This window comes from Diuraphis noxia, unplaced genomic scaffold (genome assembly GCF_037042655.1).
Source record: "Diuraphis noxia isolate RWA-SAM2 unplaced genomic scaffold, SU_Dnox_SAM2 contig0005, whole genome shotgun sequence".
Classification (NCBI taxonomy): domain Eukaryota; kingdom Metazoa; phylum Arthropoda; class Insecta; order Hemiptera; family Aphididae; genus Diuraphis; species Diuraphis noxia.
This window is the reverse complement of record NW_028301715.1, coordinates 28,864,658-28,887,331: the sequence shown is the minus strand read 5'-3', so window position 1 is coordinate 28,887,331 and position 22,674 is coordinate 28,864,658. Positions and strand designations below refer to the sequence as shown.

General features: G+C 29.6%; 2 protein-coding genes across 7 annotated transcripts in view; one reads left to right on the top strand and one right to left on the bottom strand.

The window, feature by feature from the left end:
* Positions 1-22,674, bottom strand: part of LOC107162396 (monocarboxylate transporter 10) — a 359,340-nt gene that overhangs the window by 37,185 nt on the left and 299,481 nt on the right. The window lies entirely within an intron of this gene.
* LOC149055167 (uncharacterized) lies at positions 9,785-21,342 on the top strand. 2 transcript variants are annotated; one of them, XM_089228030.1, is made up of 2 exons: positions 9,785-10,482; positions 18,359-21,342. In XM_089228030.1, exon 2 carries the CDS (start codon positions 18,368-18,370, stop codon positions 20,372-20,374), a length of 2,007 nt encoding a protein of 668 aa, XP_089084156.1. In that variant the 5' UTR covers positions 9,785-10,482; positions 18,359-18,367; the 3' UTR covers positions 20,375-21,342. The 2 variants fall into 2 exon arrangements, with proteins under 2 accessions (XP_089084156.1, XP_089084157.1); XM_089228031.1 differs by having other exon boundaries at positions 9,787-10,482; positions 18,583-21,342.

Below are 22,674 nucleotides of genomic sequence, written 5' to 3'. Positions count from 1 at the left end.
AGGGCCTAGAGACACTTCTTAAGTGGTATAAAAAATCTAAGAATTCTAAAATATGGTCTTTGAGTGTAATATAGGTACCTACTTCCTAAATTACTAAATATACAATTGTTTGAACAGGATGATACATTATTAAAAGAAAATAATAATTTAAAAAGTAATTTGTGGTGACCAAATCACCAAGTTCGTTAGGCCAGCCCCTCCCCCCCAACGAAAAATATAGACAAACTATATTCAGATATTTAGCACGTAATTCGCAAGAATTCACACGCCTAGTTTGAAAATTCACAAGACCTTCCTTAGCCTCGAAAAACAATAAATTCACGGGGGGGGGGGGGGTAGCAGTGACACACCTCGCCAGCCCCCCCCCCCGCCCTGGTGGTCCAAATTAATATTTTCGGAATTTTTCTTCTGCAGACATTTAGCACGTAATTTGCACGAATTCGCACGCCTAGTTTGATTTTCACCGCGGTGTTAAACTATTTAATAATCATGAAACTTGCCGGTTATATTATTTTAAGGTCGTTCGTTTTCAGTTAGATTTATATGTCTGTGCAGTTGGATAGGCGTAGTGCGTTATCGAGCTCAACGATACGCAGGTTGTTATTATTATTATTATCATCACCATGATCACCATCACCGCTATTATTGGATCGGGTTTATCGATGCGGCGCGTGGTGGTAAGTACCTCATAATTTCCTAGTACATAATATGTCTAGCCTAGTTTTAAAACGTGTTTAACACGGATTTGACTAGAAATTTATGAGCTTGTCGCAATAAAATACCGTGTAATAACCCAAGCCATCATAAAATCGAAGATTGTCGAATGACAAGATCTCGAGGCGCTGTATTTTTTTCCTAAGTTACATGCTCCAGCAGTGTTATTTTTACTTCAGCTTGCGAAAACCACCGTTTAAACAAAAAAAGTTATTGGTTTTTCGTAGTTTTTCGGTGCTGGTTGTTTTTTTATCCGTTACGCATACACTTTTATTGCTTGCCAAGTCATCCGATCGTTTATGGAAGACTGAAAAAGTTTGTGTCGAAAACAATTCTCGATTTCTGAGAACTGTCTATACATATTATTTATATTATAATATTATATCCATTGCGCGGTTATCAATTTTAATTTCCTTCGATGGTTCCTTTACGACATTATCTGCAGTTTACGCACATACATCTTGTTTAGTAACTTTATAACGGTATCTCGGTACAGTCAATTTTCCGTAGCGATTTCAAAATAATTTTCATAGTCACCATTTTTCATAATAATATTATAAAAAACGTAGTGCGATGTTAATTCAAAGAAATAGAAAATTACGTTTATGCGTGGAAATACACTATACTTATAAACTTATAACTGATAACAAGCGACAGTGTTATATATACGTATATAATACTCGTATATATGAAAATAATAACATAAATTGGCCCAACAGCCCAACACATTTTAACCGAGCACAGAATATATCATCGTTTCCAAACATCAAAATTATAATTTTATATTTAACTACAAATCAACATATTACATTTAACAGGTTAAAAATACGAATTTAAAGTATTTCCATGCCCCGAGTTCACCACCGTTTCTTAACTTGAACAGAGTTCATTTATATGATTCAAACTTTGTTCAATTCGTTATTTAATATTCGTTGTAATGACGTTCGAAACTTAAATATTTTCATCGATCGTCGTAAATCTTAAAATACTTGTACAAGCATCACTTTAAAATGCGAATTTTGAAAAATACTTATTTAGTGCACACTTAGGTACATGGTGCCTCAATAGTCATTTTTTAGGCTCTTCGTTCATCGGTCAGTGAGTCAGTTTGACCACGTTCGATTATTTGAATAATTTTTAAATATAATATAGGTATTCCACATACAAGTTAATCATCGAGTTTTTATTTCGAACATTACCTTCATATTATATCATATTAGGTAATATATTAATTCTTCGTCATAGTGATTCGGTACATTGTGGACAACACTGCTATAAAAAAGGCATCTAATTAGCTAACTACTAAACGGTTTAGCTGCAAGGGTTAATATTATGTTATTTATATGTATAAATGCATTATAATTATTGAAAACGGAGTATTATTATGTGCGTGTGGGAAATGACAGTGAGTCGTTGTTGGCTTTTGTTCGAGAGTCAAAAAACATTGAAACTTGACAATCGAATTAAAAATGTACATTACTAATTCAAGCAACGTACTATTATACAAAGTATTATATATTATTCACAGTGCGAACAATATTATTAATGTTCCCATATTTTGTATAGAAATGTTGAAGAGAATTTGATGTTAATCTTTGAACTGTAATTAATTTCCTCGTAGCGGGAAACATTTATGAAATTATAAATTATAACTATTATTTATGAATATTATAAATACAAACAACGTCTGAAATTAAATATCAAGTGTAATGTCCACTTTGAAGTTTGAAGTAGATAAACACGATAACTGTATCAAAATTTAAATCTTGAATGGACGAATGATATCCACTCTGGTTTTTTTGTATATTATTCTGTTGCGTTATGTTTTTGAAATAATATTATGATAAAATTACGTTAAACTGAAACTCATTACAATAATAGAAAATAGAACAATAACAGAGTAAAAAAAAAAAAAAACAATACAAAAACAATCGTCATTAAACAATTTTTTATTTACTCTGACTAATTATCAGTTTTCTGAATTGTATAAGATGGCTGGCGCGATACGGACGATTTAAATAATTGCAAAACGATTTTACGCTCCCGATTAAATATAATATAGAGCCATTTATCTTCGATTGATTTTTTTTTTTTTTTTTGGCGATATTATAGCGCATAAATCATTGAATATTATTATTTATTCAAACAAACCAGTAAACAATTTTCACATTTCACGCTTTGTACATATAGCCCCGAAGCTAACGTGTTCGACGGTATACTCGTGTGATAACTGGCAAACGATAAAACAGATTATATTGTACTCGAAGAAAATATTAAGTCTTGTGTTGTTTAAAACAGCGTACCTACGTCTCGACGACATCGTTAGTATTAAATAAATCACCACGAGAAGGAAGAAAAAATATTATTAAATATTTTATTTTCCTTCGGCGGTTGTAGTTATAAATACGCTACGACTCAATACTATATTACCGTGACGATCGATCGACGAATACTGTACAATAATAATAATATAATATTTATAAACAAAGAATCGATAACGAGCAAAAATCAATGTAGTGAACTATTTATAAACCAGCATATTATAGATTGGTGGTTAAATTGGTTGATCGATGTTAAGGTTAATTTGCTCGGCCGATTAATGCGGTATATATAGGTATCGTTTATTAATCGGTTTTTTCGCAGGTGAGCCATTTTATTATTTAAGGGCGAATGGCAATTTTGTAGTTCTCGTTAATCCGTAGACGGAGCGGCAAACTTTTAAGTGTCTCCTTTTAATAAATGTATTATATAAAATTACATATTATGTTCCGGGATAATTTACAAAATATATTTCAAACAACACCAGGGTGGTATACTGGTATATATTGACTATATAAAATCCTATTTTTCCAAATAACCAAAACATTTAATTAAACATTTTTGTCGTAGATCGTTGAAGAAGAAATCGAATTCGCCATACCTAACTCCGTAATAGTCATGTCTTTTAAAACTATCGTCTGCTTTTTTTAACGGGGGGTTGGTGGTTGCGTGGCAGCGGGGGGGGGCATGAAATAATTCTGCTTCGACCTATAATACAAGTCGCCGCCCGGCAGTCCCGGTGTGTATCCACCAGTGGCGCCGCCGTGATAATCTCGATTTTATCGTTATATTATTTATGGCGTTTTCGTCGCGGACCACACGATGATAAACGCGGTAGACTTTTCCGTTGTGTTTTTTTCCCCCACTCGCTGCACGTTGTTATATATTATTATCATGTCCGCCCGCGGTGGGTGAATCGCGCGGCAATAATATAATTTTTACAGTCGCACGCGCACCCGTCCGCCCGGCTCGGAAAGTTTATCCTGCCGCAGTCGAAAACCCGCGACTATGTGTGATTTATGCCATCACCCACCGGAGGAAGTCGGAAAAACCTTTCTTACGGGAGCACACGCTCGCCTATAAATATATATAATATACACGTATACAGACGTGCACGATCCGACCCTTTTACACGCTACAGATATGGCAGAATTGTACACAAACGCGTATATCAAGTACAACCATGGTATGTTATATATATATATATACATATATAATATATAGTATTGTGTGTCAGCAGTACATATATTTGTTTGTGCATATATATTATATTAAATGTGTGGTAAAGGAGAAGACATCACAATATATAATATCATAATGCGTGTATATGTATTACGGTATACAATACAATATGAGACGCACCGTCAAACGAAGCCGCGGCCGCGTGTCAATATCGTTTTGAGTTAGTCAAATGGTTTTGTATACAATAAAACATGTAAACGAGTGAATATTATATAAGAGTTTCGTTGGTGAAAAATACGCAAGCAGAGGAACGTATAATACAGGGTAGTACGACGTAGTAAACTACTTTCCTCTTTTCTTTTTCAATAATTAATGTATTTAATAAACATTTGACTTTTGGAATTTGTAATTATAATTACCAAAAGACAATGTTTTTAAATTCTAAGGCTTTTTTTATACTCTTCAATGATTTTATGAGATTCAATACTTCTATTTTTAAGCCCCTTTCTTCGGTAATTAACTAACAGAATAACAGATAATTTTTCTATACATTCTTGAGGTATAAAAATTATTAAGACTTGGACGAACAGTCTTAGAGTTATTTAACTTTGTGTATACTAATGAAAGATATTATATAGGTTAGGTTAGGCTAAGATTATTTGAAAAATGTAGCAAAATAATATTAATCTATCCATAATCATAGTATATAAATAATATGGTTAAGTATTACAGATATATTTTATATTTTCGTAAAATCGTTGTTATTGACTATTATTAATACTATAAATATTTGAATGACTGATGAACTACTAATTTCAATTTAAAATAATTAATAAGCACCAACATCATGTTTTTCAAAAACAATTATAGTTAATAATTTTAAATTAAACTTAATTATTTACAATAAAAAAACGGTTTTTAATTCTTACTTGGAAAACCCGTTGCATGTACCCCTACAACTTCTAAAGTATATTATACAAACAAAATCTAGCATTGTAAAATAATATGGTCTATAATTCTAAAAATCAGCGTATGAATAAATTCATAATTAAATTAAACATAATTAAGTAGAATGCTTAGTGAATCACCCTGTATTATACGAGTGCAGTAAGTCACAACTTTTCCGTTTTCCACAATATATACATGTATATATATTTTTTTCTTGTGGTATATTTATTTTGAACGTATATAATAATATATATGTAGGTATAATGTGTGTTTATGTACGATGCCGAAACTCCAGTTTTCACATAAATAGTGTATATTATAATATTGTGGGGACCATCTGCGTCGAGGGTTTTGCGGGTTTGTGAGAGCTGGGCGTTCCCGCCGTACCATCTTCATAATAATAATAATAATAATATTATACATTACGAGACAACCGATAATAGTCCTGAACAGTTAACCCGTCGTCTCCGCGATACGACTTCAACGGAGATGGAAAAATATCATATAATATTATATTTTATTAGCGACAACTCTAATTCCCGGAGAGCTATTTCAGTGGATCCGCAGTGCTGTGGATGTGGATTTACGATCGCATTAACAATCGTTCAAGTCGACGTAGAATAATATTATTTTAATAACGACGTCGGAATTTCCATTGAGTTCTCCTCGTCGAATATTCGGCACACAATGGTACACGGAAAATTGTAACACTCGAGATAACGTTGGTGTTAAATCTAATATTTTATATAATATTATAGAACATTTATCTCTTGTAAAAATACATAGTCGATTTGAAAATGTAAAAAGCACGTCACGTTTTTAAAGAGTTTGGTTCGAAATATATACCCTTCCAAGATCCATAAATGATTGATTGTGTCTCGTCAGCTTTGGGTATTATTATCACATCCTAGCGTACTTGAAATTGATGGCAATAAAAACATAGAACTGATAAAAACATGATCAACTCTAAATTATGAAAAAGCAACAATTCGAAGTAGGTATAATATTATTGCAATTATTGTCCGTGTACATTTTTCTAGCCCGTTCCATGACGACTCCCATTTTAGAAAGTTTGTTATTGTTCTTATATTTTGATGTACTCACAAAACACATAATCATTGTAGTTGATTAACAGCCAAATTTAATACTAAATCAGAATTAAACAAATTGATTTTCTACGAATTCTTGGCTATCACAATATTCAAAATCACGTAATATAATATGCTTATAATAATTTATAATGCGATATCACTAGTCGCTAACCGAATTAAAATATAATAATATAATCGTCGTGATTGCAGTGATATCGACGTATTAAATCAAAACAATGAAAAAATTGCGAATTAAATATTATACAATATCGTACCTTTGACGATCGCGTAGATTTTCATATACCTAATATTGACGCTATTTCCTGCATATTTACTGTCCGGAACTCCAGATTTAAGTATTTTTCCGAAAGTTGACATAACTAAATATAATGGCATCATCACAAATTGTATTTGATGGCGGCGGCAGTAATTTGTTCCAAACCGTTTCGTTATTATGATGTGCATTTCTATAACTGAATGGTTATGATGTAATTTTATATTGTATGCTGCAGTGGACGTTTAACCGTCGATCGCACAGTGATCAATTTCGGCAATCATTAATTAATATTACATTGAAAATATTTGCTTAGTGTTGTTGAATATTATATTATAATAATTATCCGACAACACCGGGCGCCTTGGTCGTGAAATAAATGTCGATATAAATGCATCACTGCTGATATCTTATAATTATTAGCATTATATTGCACATAACCTAACGGGTAAGTGTCACACCTGAAGATTTAAACGGCTGGTAGATCCAAGTTTAGTTAAAGTTGCAGTCATATTATTATAAGTATTAGATTTGTGTACACATGACGTGTCCTAGATAAATCTTATCTCGGAGTCTGTGGCCGCCAAATTTATGCTCTAAACTAGATGATACTAAGCTGATACTAAATTCTTCTTTTTAGTTGTGTGTTTATACTGTTGAGTTTTAGTGTTTTCCACGTAACTGCATTTGCAAATGTAACATTGCACCGTCGTTGTCGGTTGCAATTGCTGAATTGCGTACGCGCTGAAGGAGTTTATTGAAGTCTCGCAGACGAAACTATTTTCATTCGTTTCTATTTTTGCTATTTGGGTAATTTTCGGTGTGCTTAAACGGGATTAAGTTTAATTTACGAATAATAAAGTCGGATGTAGTAAAACGAATTAAATAATAATAATAATAATAATAAAATATACGCAAAACTGTATACTGAAATAACTATTTTGTATATAATATGAAGAGAAATACGCACTGATACGCGCGTTATGCGAGAGTTTTTAAATAGCACTTAAGTTTTTATTTTTAATTTTTTAAATCAGACCTCCGAAAACAAACAGCCGTCGAGAAACAATTTCATAGAATTATTTTATAATATTATGTACGATCCATCGATAAAATGTCGATCGTCTACCAGCAGTGGGACATCAAAGTAGGTAGTGTTATGCACTGCAATATTATATCATTCTCTTGGCGATATCAATAATAATAATAATAAGTATTTTCCCGTAATTTCTCATCGTGTGCATGATGAATGTAATAATCATACGTATAATATACGGCTGCAGTACGCGTTATATATATATTATATTAACTTGCACACACACACACACACACACATATACATGTTGGCTAGCGTTCTTAATGCGATCAAATGGAAACGTCATGTTCCCCTTGATATATTAATTTATGAGTACCTAATAAAAATTCCGAGTCTGAATATTTTTATGTTGTAGTTGTATACAATGATATTCAGAGCCCACGACGACGCCTGGCGCATTACTATAGCATAATTATTATAATAGTAATAGTAATAATAATAATATTTCCATACTATATAATATACACCTGCAACAGTCGTCGTCTGTGGGCAGAGTTGTATAATAATAATGATATACGAATCGTAGAGATAATATTCACACGTATTCATTATAATACATCGAACCTATCACCTATATAACCATCATAACATATTATGTGTGCTATTAAAACAAAATGCTGAAATGGGATGCATATAGTAGGTATTAGGTATATGACGGTGATTACAAACGAAATTTATGGATTCGAAGGGTAAAACACGGTTTCGCCTGGAAATTGATTACGCGTCTGCCGAAAATCGACGAAAAGCGTTTTGTCAGCGTCGTTTACACCGCGGCGCGGCGCGTCTCAATAAATAATAGTAATAACAATAATATATTTTCAGACTATATGCTCCCCGCGGGGTTCTCCTACATCGCCCCCGTCTCGTAGATCGTCGATATTATAATATTGTTACACACGCAGTCGAAATAATCACGACTGTCGGCACTGATGTTAATAATATTCTTCGATGTTCGAGAAATGTGTACGCGTGCCGTGTTCGATTTAATCATGTCGACGGAATAACACATAATATTATCGTTACGTCCCGATGATTCGCGGTCAATCATTGGACGGTGTACCGCCGCCGCCGGACTAAAATAAATGTGTGGTAAACAGCCATTCATATTATCATAATAATAATATTATAGTTTATGTTAGAGGTTAGTCATTTTTTTTTTTTTAAATAAAAAATCCGTATGAACAGTTTCAGACAGTGCGCGAACAGGCGAACAACTAGACCTGCGCAGATTATACGAGAGCCTATAATATTATTGTGCATTTGTACATTATTATTGTACACACTATACGGGTTAGGTCACAAGTAGCAGGTATATAAGTGCTATAAGCCTATTGCAATGATATTTAACGATAAATAAAATACGATATAATATATTATTATTATTATAACGAGGTCAGTCTGACCGCCGCGGAAATTGCAATCGTTAGAGAACATATGTTTTCAATGCTTCAAATCGTGAATGTTCGACGATATTATATTTTAAAATATCATGTTTTAATATTGTACAGTTAAAGGGTATATATCGTTTGTAATAATAATAATTAATTAAGTAGTACAACTTCATAATAATTATTAATTATTAACGACGTCGAAGAATCAGAAATAAGAAACCATTATTTGGATGTGTAGTAACGCTTAAACAATTAAACTATTGTCAAGCAAAATATACGCATAATATTATGAGAATTATGAAAAGATCACTACAGGCATTACAGATGTGAATATATTAGACATTTTCGAATTAAATGTATTAATATTTAATAGTATAATATTATAGCACAGCATATCATTCTTCGACGATTTTCTCGACATGTTGAAATTATGGACCATTAATTTCAAAATTTTGTATTCACGACTCCATCCCAGTTCGAAACATTGCATCTGCTTGTATATTATTTAATTTTTGATGAGTATTTTGTAGAAGAGGTCGTTTGATTTTTAAAACTTGTACATTATTAATATGTGTCGACCAGTTGTTGGTAGATGGCATATTACAAGATCGAGCTGGTCATAACAATCTGCAGTAATTCAGGATCACTTTTACGTAGTTTGTTTCTTTTGGTAGCCTTCGAGACTCGAGTACCAAGTACGTATATATTATAAGGTCTCTCTGATCATTTGTTGATCAGATATTAAACTTAGTTGAACGTGTAATGATATTCATAATATTACGAATATCATCATTTCAACTATGTTAATCATAAAACACCTATTATTAATATCTAAACGCTGTACTTAATACAATAGGTATCAAAAAATATTCATAATATCAAAATATATAACTTACCATAACACATCTTTGTACCCCATTATAATAATCAAAATTATACTTATTAACAGTAGTAACATTTATACTTACTTTTAATCAAATGTCATTACTATATCTAATACACTAATATTACGACTTTTATAACAAAATATCTGTACTCATGAACTTCAATATTATATAAAATTACTATCTATTTTATACCTATACATATGTATACCATAAGTCATATTACAAAAATGCGTTAATAAAAACACGCATCTTTTACCATGTACCTTGATAATAAACGACAATAACATAACAAATCTGTCAACAAGTACCAAGGGTCAATACTATAAATAGAGCCCCCTTTACATGATACAATCAGTCTGCTAACATCATTCTAGCCTGTCATATACCTTCTACACTGATTTATTAAGTCAATCAACATACTCTCCATTCACGGACCATTGCTGCTTGGCTGACGGAAATTGTTACTGTTTTCTTACAAATTAAAAACATTAAGTGTTATAAATTAATTTTATTCAATACCTCTTGATTTCAAAAGACATTTGTAACCTACCATCAACCAACCAACTTCTATACAGTTAAGGTGAGAGTTTATATTATACATCTGATAAATAATAAAATATCAGGTTGTTATAAATAAATATATTCATGACATGCAGACTCAGGCATTCTAATTAATTTAAATAATCTTTATAAATCTGTATACTCACGATCCCAATCTATCATAATAATTATATGCTTTAATTTGATAATAAAAGATAGGATAAAAGAAGTCGCTATTCTAAATCCCTTTAATTATTAGCCATTTTAAATAGCTAACTATACCAACTTAGTTAATATATTATTATAAGGTAACGTCTCATCAATAGCAACGCGCTAGCTTATTTTTGATTCATTACAAAGTGGCGCCCAACAACAGTGACTCTCATTTATAAAAAAGATTTAAATAAACTTAGGACTATCATTAAAAACAATTCTGATCAAATTATTCTCAACAAAAAAATAAATTTTTTAATTAAATACATAATCCAAAGAAGATTAATATAATTTAAAACACAAAAGTGTTAATATTCAAATAAAATATATAATCCGGAGAAGATTAATATAAATTTTTAATTAAATATATAATCCAGAGAAGATTAATATAAAATTTTTAATTAAATACATAATCCAAAGAAGATTAATATAATTTAAAACACAAAAGTGTTAATATTCAAATAAAATATATAATCCGGAGAAGATTAATATAAATTTTTAATTAAATATATAATCCAGAGAAGATTAATATAAAATTTTTAATTAAATACATAATCCAAAGAAGATTAATATAATTTAAAACACAAAAGTGTTAATATTCAAATAAAATATATAATCCGGAGAAGATTAATATAAATTTTTAATTAAATATATAATCCAGAGAAGATTAATATAAAATTTTTAATTAAATACATAATCCAAAGAAGATTAATATAATTTAAAACACAAAAGTGTTAATATTCAAATAAAATATATAATCCGGAGAAGATTAATATAAATTTTTAATTAAATATATAATCCAGAGAAGATTAATATAAAACTTTTAATTAAATACATAATCCAAAGAAGATTAATATAATTTAAAACACAAAGGTGTTAATACTCATATAAAATATATAATCCGGAGAAGATTAATATAAATTTTTAATTAAATATATAATCCAGAGAAGATTAATATAATTTCTTAAATATAATATCCAAAGAAGATTAATATAATTTAAAACACAAAAGTACTAATATTAAAATAAAATATATAATCCAGTGAAGATTAATATAATTTTTTAAACTAAATATAATATCCAAAGAAGATTAATATAATTTAAAACACAAAGGTGTTAATATTCAAATAAAATACATAATCCAAAAAAAATATAATACATTGCTAAAAAACAAGTGAAACATCTTAAAAATAAATTAAATTAGTAAATAACAATTAAATACAATTACAAATATACAACCACTACATTCTCATAAAAAATTAGTAAATGAATAACAATAGTTCAGAAAATGAGGAATTAAACACTCCAGACAACACAGTTTGTATTTTATTAGCAACCGGAGTTAATAAATTAAACAAACCACAGTTAATTTCCGAATTAAATAAAAGAGGCCTAATAGACACAGGTCTTGTTCCCGAATTAAAAAATAGATTATTAAAATATCTTAACGGAGAATCTCTACCAACAGATTTTTCCGCATTTGAAGAACATAATTTTGATCCAATTATTAACGGCGGCAAATTAAATAGAATGGATAGTAAAAAACCATATTTTGACCCAGGAAGATTCTCAGGCTCCATATCCGAAAATATTGATTCTTTCCTAAAAAAATACAATAGGGCAGCTTCCATAAACGGGTGGACCAGTGATGATAAATCCCAATATATTGCCGCATGTCTAGAAGGATCAGCCTTAACTTTTTTCGAAAATTCCGAGGACAATGCATTAGTTAAAACAAAATGGGAGGACTTAGAACATAAACTAAGAACTGAATTTGAACCTATAGCCCAAACAGATATGCTTCGAATCCTATTAGGAAAACGGAAACAATTAGACGATGAACAAACTACTTCATATATAAATGACGCCGAATCTTTATGTAAACGCGTAGATCCACTTATGCCACAACCAGAAATGGTTCGAAACATAATAAAAGGTCTTAAACCAACTGTGGCCAGATATATAGGTATTTTAGAAAACAATAATATCACAGATTTAAAAGCAAATATTCGAAAATTTGAAATGATAGAATTTATGATTACTGGTGAACAAACCAAAGCCCCATCAGAAATAAAAACTTCTATATTTAAAGATCAGTTAAACAACATAACTATACAATTGGAAGAAAATATAAAATTAATGAATAACAATAACTTACAATCCCAAGAAACATTCAAAAAACTAAACGATGAAATCGAAAAAAATAAAAATAAACAATTCAAAAATACCAATTATCCTAAACAGCCATTTCAACAAAAACTCAATAATAAATTTCAAATAAATAAACCATTTTATAATACTCAAAATACCAGTAATAACCAAATGCCTCAACCAATCGAACAATATCCTTCACAAAATTTTAAAAACAACCAAAAATGCGACAATTGCAATTACAACAATCATTTAACAAAAGACTGTCGCTTCAATAAAAATCCTAATAAATGTCAATTATGCGACAAAGTAGGACACCTAGCCAAAAACTGTTGGATATATTTTCCACAATCAAAAAACCAATAAAAAGGTTAAACAATTATGACAAAAATTGTTCCCCTTATATGTCAAAAATAAATCCAACTATTACACACATAATAAATAATATTCCAAATGCATTATACATAAAAGCAAAGTTTAACAATAATGATATTCCAATAACAATCGACACAGGCGCAAATATATGTTGCATCAGACATACTCTTGTACCCAAAGATCAAATCATAAACAAAGTAATTAACATGAAATTAACGGGACCCAACAACAAACCTTTAATCTTAATTGGATCCACGGAAATAAAAATAGAAATAAACTCTATAAAATTCAAAATATCTACGCACATTATACAAGACTTATCTTGTGCATTTATAATAGGAAACAATTTCCTATCCAAAAACCATGCCATTATAGATTTCAAAGGTAAAACAATTACTCTAAATAACAATCTCATAATAAAAGCCTATACTAACATTACTGATTCTAAAATTAATTTAATTAAAGAAATACAATTAAATATATTTGAACTAAGTAATGACTACTCCATAGCTCACTGCATATCAGCAGACTTAAAAATGAGCAAAGGGATAGCCCTTGATATAAAAAATACATATGGAGATACCACAAATATTCTTTCTAAACTAAACCCACAAGTAGGACAAGTTTTACAAACAAGAATTAATAATAAACTTATTTATCATTTAATAACTAAAGAAAAATTCTATCAAAAGCCAACAATTAATACAATAAAAATAGCATTGGCAAACTTAAAAACATGTATGATATTAAATAACAATTTTAACTTATCAATTCCTAAATTAGCCTCGGGTTTAGATAATTGTAACTGGTCAATAATAAAACAACTCATTTATTCAGAATTTCAAGATACTGACATTGAAATAATAATTTGTCATATAAATGACTCTGAAATAACAAATAATTGGAAAACCAATGAACACAAAAAATTAACACAGGTTGTCAGAAAAGAAAATAATATAAAACCAACAAATACGTTAAAACATAACAATGATAAAGCATTTAAAATATTTAACAATTATAAACCAGGCGAAAATGTCATCGGAGACGATAACTGCGGCATATATGCAATATGCAACGCACTAAATGACGGAAACAATCAAATAACTACAATTTCTGATATTTTGGAACTTTTAACTTTAAATAAACTTCCAAATTACTGGCTAGCAGATGATGAATTAGCTTCTATTGCTAATCATTATGGGTTCGATACATACATCTATGATGATACTACCAAAAACGGAATGGTTTATGCCAAAGAAAACGATAACAGACCCCCGATAGTATTATATAATGTTAACAAAAACACGCACTGGATTCCAGGCACAAAGTCTATAAGACCATCGACAAAAACACCCATTAAATATTCATACACAATGAATACAATTACCATATATGACTTAATACAAAAAATAAATAAATACAAAAATAATAAAGCTACCATACATGATAAAACAAAAAACACAAGCAATATAAATAATATAACTGATAAAAAAATAATACAAGTCAAAGAAGGCATATTAATAAATTTATCACCACGATTAGAATCAGTACCAAATAAACAAGAAAACGTAAACCAAGTAATCAATGAAAATGACAATATTAATAAGCACAAAAATTCCATTAGTAATACCATTAAGTATGAAGTAGTGCATAATAAAATTAATGCCTTCAATAACAATATAAAAACAGGCGATAAAGAAATTAATAACATTCATACCAATAACATACCTATTAATAAAGAAATTATTTATGATAAAGAAGGGACATTAATAAACATATCAGCCAATTTAAACTTAGTGGAATATAAACAAGTCATTGAATTAATAAAAGAATATTTACACTTATTTACAACAGATACTTCCAAAGTTAGGCCAGCCAACATAGAGCCATGCCAAATTAAAATGAAACCTAATTACAAAGATCCGAAATTTAATGCACCCCATCGAGTATCTCCCCAACAAAGAGACGAGCTAAAGTCACAATTAGATAAATTATTAGAAGCCAAAATTATTCGCCCTATAATTTCTAAATTTGCAGCCCCAGCTTTTCTAGTTAAAAAGAAAGAAAAAGGCTCATATAGACTAGTAGTTTCATATAAAGAACTAAATGAAAGGGTTGAAACAGATCAGTACCCTATACCGAGGACTACAGATCTACTCAGGGCATTAGAAGGGTCACAATACTTCACTTCTCTAGACCTTAACAGTGGTTTTTTTCAGTTACCGATTAAATTTGATGACCAATATAAATTAGCTTTTACCTCCATACATGGACTAATGACTTTTACTAGGCTTCCACAGGGATTTAAAAACAGTAGTGCTATATTTCAAAGAATATTAAATGAATCATTTTCACCTTTATTATATAAATCATTAATCATATATATAGATGACTTAGCCTCATTTGGAAATAATTTTAAGCAATCTTTAGAAAATTTAAAAAATGCATTTATAATTATGGACAAAATGAACTTTTCCCTAAAAACAAACAAATGTTTTTTCTTTAATGATAAAATCGAACTACTAGGACATAATATTTCAATAAACGGGATAACCCCGCTAAACAGAAACATTAAAGCTATCACAGAATTTAAACCACCAAAAACACAAAAAGACATTCGATCATTTATAGGAATGTGTTCATATTATAGAAAACACATTAAAGATTTTGCAAAAATATCACACCCACTTACCGAATTAATAAAGGGTGATATAAAACTAATTAAATGGGAAAAAGAACAAGAACAATCATTTAGCCTATTAAAGGAACTTTTAACTTCTGAACCACTATTAAAACACTTTGATGATAACAAAGAGGTATTTCTAACTATAGACGCCTCAATTACAGGCCTAGGAGCCTGCCTAGAACAGCCAAACAATAACAATATTTTACACCCAATAGGATACGCATCCAGAAAATTATTAAATAACGAAAAGACATATTCTTCAACTACCTTAGAATTATTGGGGCTAGTCTTTGGAATTACATATTTTCGAGAATATTTATGGGGACGACAATTTATTGTATTTTGCGATAATATTAGTCTCCAATATTACAAAACTTTAAAAATACCATCAGCTAGAATAGCTAGATTAACTCTAAAATTATTAGATTTCACTTTCGAAATATTATATAAAAAGGGCAAAGAGAATAAAGTAGCAGATGCCCTATCAAGAAATGCCATTAATTTAATTATAAACGACAATGAAACGAAAAGTGATAATCTAGATAAATATGATATAAAAACATTGCAGTCCAAGGACCAATTTTGCACTGACATTATAAAAGCCATTAATGATAAAGACGATAAAGACAACAATATAAATAAAAACATTAAAAGAAAATCACGGCAATTTGTAACAATTAACGATATATTATTTCATAAACATTTCACACCTCCTAACAAAATAACTAATTTACTAGTTGTACCAAAAATATTAATTAATGAAGTACTTAAATCTTATCATGAATCACCTATCGGCGGTCATACCGGAATTTCACGTACAATTCATAAACTACAAAACAAATATTATTGGACGACATTATCAAAAGATACAACTCAATTCATAAAAACCTGTCATAAATGTCAAATAAATAAAAAATTACCCGGAAAACCAATAGGTCAACTTCAACCAATTCCAGTAACAAATAAACCTATGGACAGATTAGTCTTTGACTATCTAGGTCCATTAATTTCTAGTAATAAAAAGAAATACGTATTAGTAGCTGCTTGTAGCAATACTAAATACATATTCACTAAAGCTGTTCATTCGGCAACTGCTGAATCTACAGTCAAATTTTTAATACAAATAGTATCACACTGGGGATCATTTAAACAATTCTCATCCGATAGGGGTACACATTTTAAAAATAAATTAGTCGAAGAAGTTACAAAAAACCTAGGTATTAAACAAATATTATCTACTGCCTATTCCCCGGAAACCCAGGGATTCGTAGAAAGGGTTAATGGAGTGTTATGCAGTTCATTAAAAAATTATATAAATGACGATAATCAGCATCGATGGTCTTATTTCTTACCATACATAACATTAGCATATAATGCAACTCCTCAAACATCTACAAATTACAGCCCTTTCTTTCTCATGCATGGCTTTGAACCATACTTTCCGATTGATAATAAAATAATACCCGAAAATATGCCCTATGATATATTTAAGTCATTAAAAGAATTAAATGATATAAGAAATAAAATACCACAAATAGTAGAAAAAGCTCAACAAAAACAAAAAGTATATCACGACAAAAGTCACAGGATAATAAATTTTAATCCAGGAGATAAAGTCCTAGTTAAATTTCCATTTTTACAAGTAGGAAAATCGCCTAAACTAGCACAAAAATATAGAGGACCTTTTAAAATAATAAAAAAAATTACAGAATTAAATTACAAAGTAGAATTAACATTGAATAATAAAACAACTGAAGACATTATTCATGTTAGACGTATCAAACCATATTATCACAGATAATATAATATAAACAATCTTTTATTACCAATTACCATTTATTAAAAATAATTTTCCCTTCATCATTTATAGAAACCATGGATCTACAAGGCCTATATTATTTACGAGATTATTCATTCAATATTAACCATCAAGAGAAATTACAAAAGGAATTTAATTACTATCAAAAAATAATGAGCAAAGGATTAAAGAAAATAAAAAAACAATCAAAAACATTACACATTAATAAATTTCACCAAAAAAATGATCCTATATTTATTAATGAATTAAAAACCACAAGGTCCGCTATTATCCAAAACAAACTAATAAAAAATAAAATAACTGATGAATTTATAGACAACAGATTTTTTATAAATAATCTCATTCTAAAAAACAAAAAAAAAATAGATGAATCCTACGTTAATCTATTAACATATAGTTTAAATACAAATCCACTCATATGGTAATATACCCTAGCAAAAACCAACAAAATTCACATTACATTCATTTTTCATATATACAATATTTGTTCTTACAAAAAGATAATTACAAAAATACAATAAAAAAAATAAAAAAGAGCAAAGAAAGTAAGTTCTTAAATATAACATCTATGTTATAAGAACTATAAAAAAAAAAAAATATATATATATATATACAAATTCAATTTTTTTTTTTCTTTCTCTTCTCCTTGTATTAAACTAAGATTTTAATATAGTACAACAACATGAACATATTCAAATCAATTATCTGGATCACCATCACAACATTATCATATACAAAAGCATTCATAGCATATGATTGCTCAGGCCCAAAACTAAATATCACATCTTTTAACAGTCTACAAATAGACTACTGCGAACAACCACCTCTACCACATTCCAAACAAATACCAAGAATAAAATTATTACAAAGGGCTGAGATAAGAACAATATTTTACAGATCTTGTCTCATATCAGTAGACTATCTTATTACTAGATGCTCAACATTCGACGACTCACAAGTCGTAGAAGGCGGGTTCTTCTCGGAAATACTAATTTTAGGAAGTGCAAGATGCGCAGAGCTACACCAAAAGCAAATATACTTATTCCCAACTGGAGGAATAGTAGCAGGCTTAAAAATAAACCAAACAATAACTGCCACTCACACATTAATCGGAATGTTAGATAAACAAGGAAATTGCGAGGGAGCTTCATATTCATCAGACAGAGGCAGTTGGACAAACGTGGTAGTGCAAAGCAACTACAAGATATACCTTGGCGAAGGAATAGCCAACACCCAAACCAAAGATAATATACTAATAATGCCAACAGGCACTAGACTAAAGCTATCAGAACTATATGGATTAGATACATATAAAGGCGAAGTCATATGGTCAAACGACCAAATACTACAAATTTGTGACAAAACCGACTTTGATGTACTATATGAAGGACCAGCCTCTTTAATTACAACTGACAAAAAAACAAATTATTTATTCAATGAAATACAAACATATATGGTGGAAACCGAAAATATAGTTTTTGCTCTAAAGAAAATAAAAAAAACATTTGCTTGCGACATACCTGTCATTCAAACCGAACACCCTCAATTGTTCATTCTAATTGATCCACAATTTATGAACCATTTCCAAGCCAAACAAATATTACCTCACAACACGGACCTTATGGCTTATGTTAATACAAAGTTTGTTTACATTGAAAATTTTTTAAAAACAACAATGACAGCACTATACGCTGATCTGCTCATAAAACAATGTGAACTCGAAAGAAAAATGCTAATACAAAAGTTATCTTTGGCAACATATAGCCTATCAGAATTTGCCTATGCGATGGGAGAAGGTCCAGGATACACCGCGATTAAAACAGGTGAAATAATATATCTCCTAAAATGCAAACCCGTCAATGTAGAAATTAACACATTAACAACTTGTTTCGATGAACTGCCAATAAAATATAACAATCAAACATATTATATGGCACCAAAAACTCATACTCTACAAAAATACGGTACCGAAGTAGATTGCAATACCATACTACCACCAGCTTTCCTTCTTGAAGGAGAATGGTTTGGGATTGCTCCTACAATCAGAGAAATAAAAACTCCTATTATCCTAAAACCAGCCACTACATGGACATGGACATATAAAAGCCCTGAAAATCTAATGGTTGCTGGAATATACAGTCATGAAATAATGAATGCCCTACAAAAACATTTATTATTTCCCCAAGAGATTGAAGCGGCACAAAAAAATATCGCTAGACAATCATTGGGATATGACTATACTGATCAAGGCCTAAGATTACAAAGCCTCATCGATGAAAACTCCATAGGACTAATGGTAGAAAATAAATTATACAAAATGTGGGGATGGTTTACCTCACTTGGTAATATTATCTCCGGATTGCTGGGAATATTTTTTATTATCAAAATAATACTCAGCATACTAAATACAGGACTTAACATCTCACTTCTCTACCAAACTTTTGGCTGGAGCCTAAAAATGATGGCTGGCCTCTTCTCCAACCTCACTCAGTTCTTCATGCACAAACAACATGAGAACAATTTCAAAGAAAACAAAAAAAATACCATAGAACAAAAAAATGACTTGCAACCACAACACCAACAGAACCAAGATGTCTGGATAAAAACCAAGGATAACATACCCAAGGAAACAACTGAATGTAAAATTCTATGGTCTCCAGCTTCCAATATTAGGAAAATATCTATATAACTATTTTAAACAAAACTATTTAACCAATTTTATTTATATTATATAACTATTTTAAACAAAACTATTTAACCAATTTTATTTATATTATATAACTATTTTAAACAAAACTATTTAACCAATTTTATTTATATTATATAACTATTCTAAAACAAAACTATCTAACCAATTTTATTATATAACTATTTTAATCAAACTATTTAACTAATTTATTACAATTATATAAGTATTTTAATCAAACTATTTATCCACTCTCAATTTATATAAATATCTTTATAACAATAACAAATTCTTATAATTTTTATATATATATATACTATATTATGAGGACATAATATAAAAAAAACTAGGGTGGATGTAATGATATTCATAATATTACGAATATCATCATTTCAACTATGTTAATCATAAAACACCTATTATTAATATCTAAACGCTGTACTTAATACAATAGGTATCAAAAAATATTCATAATATCAAAATATATAACTTACCATAACACATCTTTGTACCCCATTATAATAATCAAAATTATACTTATTAACAGTAGTAACATTTATACTTACTTTTAATCAAATGTCATTACTATATCTAATACACTAATATTACGACTTTTATAACAAAATATCTGTACTCATGAACTTCAATATTATATAAAATTACTATCTATTTTATACCTATACATATGTATACCATAAGTCATATTACAAAAATGCGTTAATAAAAACACGCATCTTTTACCATGTACCTTGATAATAAACGACAATAACATAACAAATCTGTCAACAAGTACCAAGGGTCAATACTATAAATAGAGCCCCCTTTACATGATACAATCAGTCTGCTAACATCATTCTAGCCTGTCATATACCTTCTACACTGATTTATTAAGTCAATCAACATACTCTCCATTCACGGACCATTGCTGCTTGGCTGACGGAAATTGTTACTGTTTTCTTACAAATTAAAAACATTAAGTGTTATAAATTAATTTTATTCAATACCTCTTGATTTCAAAAGACATTTGTAACCTACCATCAACCAACCAACTTCTATACAGTTAAGGTGAGAGTTTATATTATACATCTGATAAATAATAAAATATCAGGTTGTTATAAATAAATATATTCATGACATGCAGACTCAGGCATTCTAATTAATTTAAATAATCTTTATAAATCTGTATACTCACGATCCCAATCTATCATAATAATTATATGCTTTAATTTGATAATAAAAGATAGGATAAAAGAAGTCGCTATTCTAAATCCCTTTAATTATTAGCCATTTTAAATAGCTAACTATACCAACTTAGTTAATATATTATTATAAGGTAACGTCTCATCAATAGCAACGCGCTAGCTTATTTTTGATTCATTACAAACGTTATTTTCCAAAAATATTTTTTTAGATTAAAATTTATAAACAAAAGTTATTCAGTTCAGTAGGTAGGTACATCATATGCACGCAATCATAATAGTTGAAAAGGTCCGTTGATACGCAAATGTAATTCACTCCACCCCTCTGTCGACGACGACGACCGACCTTCCACAAAGCGGAGCAAATATTCGCGCGCTAATTTAATTTTATATCACTGTGGACCTTCATATTAAATTTAAACAGTCATGTCGACGAATTCACACAATATATTTATATAGTTTTAATATTGTTTTAAAATTATTATTACATTCATAGATTCATGTAATTAAATAATTTTTAACATTACTCGCATTCAAAAAAGTTAGGGATATATGTGAGAATAAAAATCAGCGAAACATATTTTTTACGATTTATGATCATATTAAATATTATTAAAGAAATAATATTTTATAGTCGACAAATTTAGAATCTGTATTTGAATAAAAGGTAAGGTATTACCAGTTATGATTATCACGTGTTAATCCTTACAGGGTTCTCTTTGGTAAGTACTTTTTTGTAATTATCCTTGTGCAAATTCCATCATCACATAATTGTTATGAAGATGTTCGAAATGTTTAGTGTTCTCTCTTAAACATTGTTAATTATTATTATACAATAAAATGATAAACAACATTTATTGTATCAATCAGTTGCAATGGGGTGCCACACAATATTCTGTGGTTGTACAATTGGTTATTATCTCTATACAGGTTACACTGAAATTCCAACGGATGTAGCAAATCTATCCCCCATAATAACCCGTGTAATTCTAGAAAAGTGAACTTTCTGGTAATTCTGTGGTGCGCACACCTGTCTATCGTGATAATCTGATCCGATACCAGCAACAGCGTGTGCATATAAATTATTATTATTATATTATATTC

What these genes read in the sequence shown, in the direction of transcription:
- LOC149055167 (XM_089228030.1), top strand. Translation starts at nt 18,368, where the DNA reads ATGAACATATTCAAATCAATTATCTGGATCACCATCACAACATTATCA.